Source organism: Alligator sinensis, unplaced genomic scaffold, assembly GCF_000455745.1.
Source record: "Alligator sinensis unplaced genomic scaffold, ASM45574v1 scaffold198_1, whole genome shotgun sequence".
Taxonomy (NCBI): domain Eukaryota; kingdom Metazoa; phylum Chordata; order Crocodylia; family Alligatoridae; genus Alligator; species Alligator sinensis.
Window position 1 is genome coordinate 2,633,762 of NW_005841906.1, and position 6,773 is coordinate 2,640,534.

Sequence of the window (6,773 nt, forward strand, 5' to 3'; positions counted from 1 at the left end):
CAGTCGGACACAATACACACACACAAGTTAACAGAGCAAGTCTGAGCAGGCAGAGTTACTCAGCATTTCCAGGCTGACACCCTTATGTGCCCCGAACTCAGCACAGGAACAAAGTACGTCTGAGCCGGGCCAGGTCAATCAGCATTAACAGGCCCCAGCTTCATATGCCCCGGCTCAATGCTTCCCAATCTCTTGTCCCAACTGTCCTGGTAGTAACTCCTTTGAGCAAATGCCACAGGATTTTTGGGCTTTACAGGGATCTTTGGCCTAGGTAAAAGATCTTTGGCTGCAGAGCAAATGGGGAGGTTGAGGAGAAGGAAGAGTAAATGAGGTTGAGGGAGTATGGCAACCAGCTTGACCATGAAAATTATTTTATTGCCAGGTATATGAAACTTACAATGTCACTAGTATTACTAGCCATACAAGGAGAGACAAATAAAGCAGTTACAATATTACAGAGTTTCAAGTGAGTATTTGGGGAAGTCTAGCTCAAGTTTGATCAGCAAAAGTCAGGTTTAGAAAGCTGTGCCTGGAGTGAGAGAGAGAGAGAGAGAGAGAGATTAAACCAAATCTGAGGTTTAGAAAGTGGGCTTAAACAGAAAGAGAGAGAGACAGAGAGAGAGACAGAGAGTCGGGGTTTCAGCACTCAGCAAAGCTTGAATTGGTTCAGATTCCCAAGTGTTTGTTGGAGCTTGCAGACAGGCAGAGGCCTCAGCACAATTAGTGTCGGTGTTCCAGGCAGGGAAGTGGAACTGGTGCAGTGTTTGGATCAAAGCACCAGAACAGAAACTTGAGCTTGGGTAGGGGTGTTTGTAGGGAACTAACAATGGCTCAAGAGCAAACACTTGGTTTGTTTATGGGTAAACGATGGCTCCTGTTGGATAATAGGAACTGATTACACCTGGCTATGGGTGGCATTACTCTGAGGGAACTCACAATGCAGACAGGCAGATTCAGTGTTTTGGGTACCAATAAAGGAGTCATTACTAGAATTGGTCTGATAAATGCTGAGCTGGGTGTGTGCAGATGTGGGTTAATTAGCATTTGGAGCAGGGATCCCCCATTATGCAGTGCACCCCTGCTTCTCGGGACCCAGAGTTCAGTGCGGTCCATGCCTTGGAATCTCTGTTCTCCATTCTGAATGCTAATGGAGGTGCCTCCCTTTCTGATCTCTGATGCAAGTGAGACTGGGAAGTTGCCTCAATCCTTATATGTTGGGATTTAGGTGTCTCTCTCACTGCATCTTCATTGCCTTTTGTAAGTCCTTCTTCTTATCAGTTCTGGTTCAGGCAGAGGTGGGAGAATGGAGCGGGGGGCAGGGAGTCCTTTGTGAGTCAGACAGGCTGGGTACTGTTCCAAGGTTCCCCAGGAACACAGACCTGACAGGTAACATTAAGATATTACTCCCTTGATTTAGTATGCAGGGCTGATATATCTTTGGTAGGGCAACATTTTGTTACTATTTAATTAAGTTTCCATGCTTCTTCTCCCTTGTTTCAGGGTACTGCTTGTCAGATGATAAAAGAGTGGCAATGTGTTGAGTCCACTCAGAAAAGCTCTGGTTATTCACCTATATCTGGAATTCTTGAAGATGGACTCTACACATTTATATTTCCTGCCCCATTTCCTCTTCTTTCGACTCCTTATAGTGTCAGACTTCAAGAGAGTGTGGAAGGAAAGAAGTTGCTAGAACATCATATCATCATATCCATTTTAAAATCTTGCCATCAAAATATTGATTAATAATGAAGGAATGGCAATATTTTCATTTGACTGACTTTTGTGCATTACATAACATAAAAGCGAAATGCTACTTTACCTCTATGTGCCTAAGAGGCACGTATCTAGATATAAACCAGCAACTCTTGGCACTTGCATGCAGGTTGGATTCTGTTTCCATCTATGGTGGAATAGGATTGCCCTACATGTGTACTTGGTAGAACGGATATGAAGGAAGAGGGGGACCCTCCTGCCTTTTAGTCTAATAGTCTAGTAGCTGAGGTGCTTGCCCTAGGAACAGGAGACTCAGATTTTAGCTTCCCCTCACCCAGAGGGGTTTTAAATATGTATCTCTGGTTTCTGGAAAAAAGTGCTCTATCAGGCCATGGGATAGGCATTGTCCAGTATATGAGAGTTGAAGCTGGTTCATTGCACCTTGACACAATGAGTAAATGACAGTAAAATAGTTTTTTTTTCCCTTTGGGGATACTAGTTAGGGCCTCAGTCCAAGTCTCTGTGCTTTCCAGAGTAGTATCTGTCTCACTGAACTGCTGCTTTCCTCCTCTTGGCCCCATATATCTTCTTTTCTGGGATGACCAGTGTGCCAGCTTCAAGAGGAAAATTGGTAAGTGAGCTTGGTAAAGTCTAGACCATAGCCTAGTGATTAGAATGCTTTTCTAGGAAGCCAGGCACAAGTTCAAATCCCTTCTAGGCGATGGGAGCCTAGAACTGGGGTCTCTTGCTCCTTAGGTAAGTGTTCTGGTGTCTAGACTATTGGGCTAAAAAGTACTAGGACTATCTTCCTTCTCCAGTGTCAAACATTAATTGCAAATTTTCTGTGACTAAAGTTTTAGAACTTACCCAGCATTATTAACAGGCCTAGATACCTATGCAACAAGAGTATAGTTCACTGAGCATGCTCATAGGCAAAATGCAGGGCAAGCATAGCTATGTGGAATCCAGACTATGTGTAGGTATCAAATATGCAGTTAAGTGGCTATTTAAATTTTGTTAAGATTGTGCAAAGATGAAATAGGATTCTTCCCTAATATCATCCCCATTCATCCCTAATATCTACAGCAGGGCAGAATGTCTTCAACTGTGCATTTTACCCCCCTCTCCTGCTTACATGCTCCAAATGCACAAGAAATACACTTTGAAAATGCTCTGCAATCATCCTCAGCAACTATTGTGAAACATGCTGGAGACTTTCTGGGTTTAGAATACATGATAGGGAGTGGGTGGGCAGGACATGCTCAAGGCTATCTTGGCTACGGCACACCATTGCCATGGTGTACACATTCCTGTACAGCACAGTAATTTCAGTTACTGTGCAGTAAATGCACATGTGTAGATGTCCCTACTGTGTGTGTGTGTAGTGTGGTGTGTGAGTGCATGTGCATGCAGGTATGTGTTCACCACATGTGTGTGTATAATATCTATATATTCTATATATGCACGTGCACACACACAGAGTAGAACTCAGTTTTGGGTTTTTTTGTACACTGGTGTTTTGTAACCCACTTATTTCATAGCAAGTAGCCAGATTAAGAAGGAACAGTTTAGCTGCATGCTGTAGCTGTATATACCCCTGGCTAAGTCATGAACCCTCATTTTTCTTGGGGGGGTTATGAAGTTTGTTTGCATGCATGTGCCTATACACATGCACACACACTAATGATACATGATATATTGTTAACCTAAGGTTTCCTTGGCCTTGCTTTGAAGGTATTTGGCTTGTTCTCACATGACTTTTTCCAGCTTCCATTAAAGTGAATAGAAAAATGTTCTTTGACTCTAGTGGGAGGTAAAGCATGACAAAAAAAGCAAAAGTTGATATTCAGATAACAATAATAATTTATCATTTCATATTTGCTATTTTTTATTTACAGTAGCAGGGAAGCATGTGGCATTTGGGGGTAATGAAGATGAAGAAGAAACTGATGACTCTTTACCTATTCTTAGTGAGGAGAGTGAAGATAATGAGAAAGAAGATGAGTTTAAAAAGGTGCTTTATTATACAAAGAGCATACAAATTTAGGATTTATCAAAACTCAGATATCTTTAGTTAAGTGAATATAAAAATAATCGTACAACTTCTGACTGTAAATTGTAAGGTTAACTTTCAAAGGTTAGTGTCACAGCACAGGGTCCTGCAGGAGGGCTGTGATCTCCTCAAGGCCCCCTTCCTGTGCCAAGTTGGCCCAAGGGCACCCTCAGATTCTCGACTGCCACGTCTTTGGTGTTCCAATATATTAGGGAGGCTGCCTTACGTCCTCTTGGATACAGTTTGCTGTAACATCTGACCCCGTGGACTTCCGGACCCCTTGTGGGTTCTGTTCTGCAAATGGGTGCTTCAGGGCACCTTAGCCTTATGGGCTATGCATGGCTCCAACCATCCCTGTACCACGCCCCAAGCCTCGCAGCTGGAATAGACGTTGTTTGGTCCAGGTCTACACTCTCTCTCTGGGGCCTTCTCAGTAATGCCGCCCCCTTCCCTGGGGCTCACCATGCCTGCACTGGGGCTTCTCAGCAACACCCCCTTTCTGGGGCTTCTCAACTGCCCCTCTCTGGGGCTGGGGCCAGTGCACTCCGAATGCTGCGCCCTCGCTGGCACTGGGGTTCTCACACTACTGTGGGTCCCCTATGAGGCCTCCTCCTACCCCTATTAGCCTCACCCAAACCACCGGTGACAAACAGTAACACAAACGCAAGCCCCTTGGCTATAACATAAACTGAAGCCACGCGGCTATAACCACGTTCAAGCCTACCAGGAAATACTCCATCCCTCAGCCATGTCAGACACTGTTCCTTCAGTTAGGCTACTCCTCCCTTCCATGAGACAGCTCCTTCCCCCTTGGCTGCTGGCAGGGAACTGCCTCTGGCCTCAGCCCCTAGGGTTTATAAGGGAGCCAGGCCCTGCCCCTTTCAGTTAGCTGACCGCTGGCAGGTGTGATCTCTTGCTAGCTCCAGTTGCCCTGGCAACCAACAGCTGGGCTCCTTATTCCCTGCTAGGGCTCTTCCCTAGTTTCCCTAGCAGTTTCCCCTCTTTAGGAGCAGGGCACCTCAGTGCTCTGCGTCAGTTAGCTTTCAAAGATTATATGCCATGTTATAGTTTGGCATTCATTAACTAAAGTATTAGTAAATAAGGGAGCAGGGAAAGGTTGCCTGAGCAACAGGTCAGCGTGCTGTGCACAGGCTGTTATTCTAATGTAGGTGAATACTCATCTTTATCCTTCCCCACACTTAGTTGGATTCAGGAAATCCACTCCCATATTTTCAGCAGACAGAACAAGAAAGCAGCACTCGTTGGTCTTCCATAGTAACCTACATTAAGTGTTAGTAGATTACAGCTGCAATGTGTAGGTGAGGGTTGATAATACTATTGGGATGTATTCGGGTTCAGAGAGTTAATGACTTTTGTGGGCTGAACAGTGTGCTCTCCATGTCCTCTATTAACATAGTACTGTTAGGCTGCAAACAGACATTGATTTTACGCCACCATAATTTTTATGGCAGCACAAAAGCCAAGTGAATGGAGACCATAGCCTTTTACTGTACCAAAAGTGCTTACATTTTGTGGTGGCAATGAAGCTAGTCATAGTTTGTGTCATCTTTTTGCTGCTGATATCTGTTGTACTAGTGGCAGTCTGCATTCTCCAGCCATTCCAGGAAGAAACTCCCCCAGCCTCAGAGACCTGTATCCTGAGGGAAAAGGGCCCTGGGAGCCTTACTTCGACTTGGGGTGTATGTCTGCAGCTGAGGAAACATCTCTCCACTTGTACGCAGCACCCCAACCCAGGACATGGCAGCATGATAGGCATGCCAGGGTGTGATGCACTTTTCTCATTGCTGTGGCCTAGGTCACATGTGCAAGTGGAGGGGTAATCCCAGTAGGGATTTCATCACTCTGTACTTGCAGACCCATGCCAGGGGAATGGGTCATGCTGCTACCATGTGAGTTTCCCTCTCTAAGCTTGAATTCCCTGAAGAGGGAGTCCCCCATGCCTAGTTTGCAAGCATGGAGGGAGGAATCCCTGTGGGAGTTATCTTCTTTGCACTTTGCAGACACATGCTGATGGAATCTCCTCAGCCCCAGCATAGCGACATGTCTATAAGTCAGGGCAGGGCATCCTTCTCCCTCAGGATCATGCCCTTGAAGCCCTGGGAGGGACATAGGAAGGACCCTGGGAGAAGTCTTAAGACATTGCCAGGGCTGTCATGTGTGAAGTGAATCAGTTGTGCCATGACATATCACAGTACATCTGATCACACTCCAAAGAGATTGTCTGTTTCCAGTCGTAAACTTTACTGCCTTGGCTTCTGGTTTCAGGGAAAGATTCTTTTGACTTTTTTCTCCAGAGCCATATGCCTGCTCCTCTTACTGATATCTTACATACTACAGAAACATTCAGAGCTTGCTCTTCTACCTCTGAGCAAAGCACATTGAATTTTCTTTGTGTTTTATCTGTAAGCCCTCCTTTCCATCCAGATTTTGTAGTATATTTCTCTCCTGACAGTGGCTCAATAGTAGTCTTGGTTTGGAGAGGATATTTCTGCAAGATTTCAGAGGATTTAAGGAATTCCTCAAATTAGTGCTTTTTAAATGTGAGGGCACCATAGGCAGAGGGAGAAAATATTATTTGCAAGGGCTGAGTACACACACACCACACTGCCCAGCAGGTAAGACTCTGGAAGGAAAGGGGCAGGGGAGAGAAAAGGAGTGTGGGGGTGGGGGGAGCTCAGATCAAGGCCCCCACAGTGAGGGAGGGAGTGGGACAGAGACAAAGGCAGGGGCTGCAGTGAATGGGACCCTGAGGTGGGTCATGGGATGGTTGGAGCCTGGGCAGTTCATCTGGGGGGGGCGTTGGTTCCTGCCGCTGAATGTACCATGGGTGAGGTACAGGGGGCACATGACCTCCAGATTTGTGCCCGGGGTGGAGATGGGCTGCTGCTTCGGGTTGGGCTCTGCACCCTGCTGCTGTTGCCTCAAGAGCCACATGATGCCATGTGCCTGCCACTGTCAGGCCGGGGCGCCTCCCCTGCCCACCCAC

General features: G+C 46.1%; 1 protein-coding gene across 1 annotated transcript in view; it reads left to right on the plus strand.

Annotated features, from left to right (window-relative positions):
- The window catches only part of DNAH8 (dynein axonemal heavy chain 8), a 340,250-nt gene that overhangs the window by 83,960 nt on the left and 249,517 nt on the right, over positions 1-6,773 (plus strand). Inside the window, exon 23 of the mRNA XM_025197818.1 lies at positions 3,612-3,727. Coding sequence (XP_025053603.1) covers positions 3,612-3,727 — 116 coding nt within the window. The remainder of the gene's footprint in view (positions 1-3,611; positions 3,728-6,773) is intronic.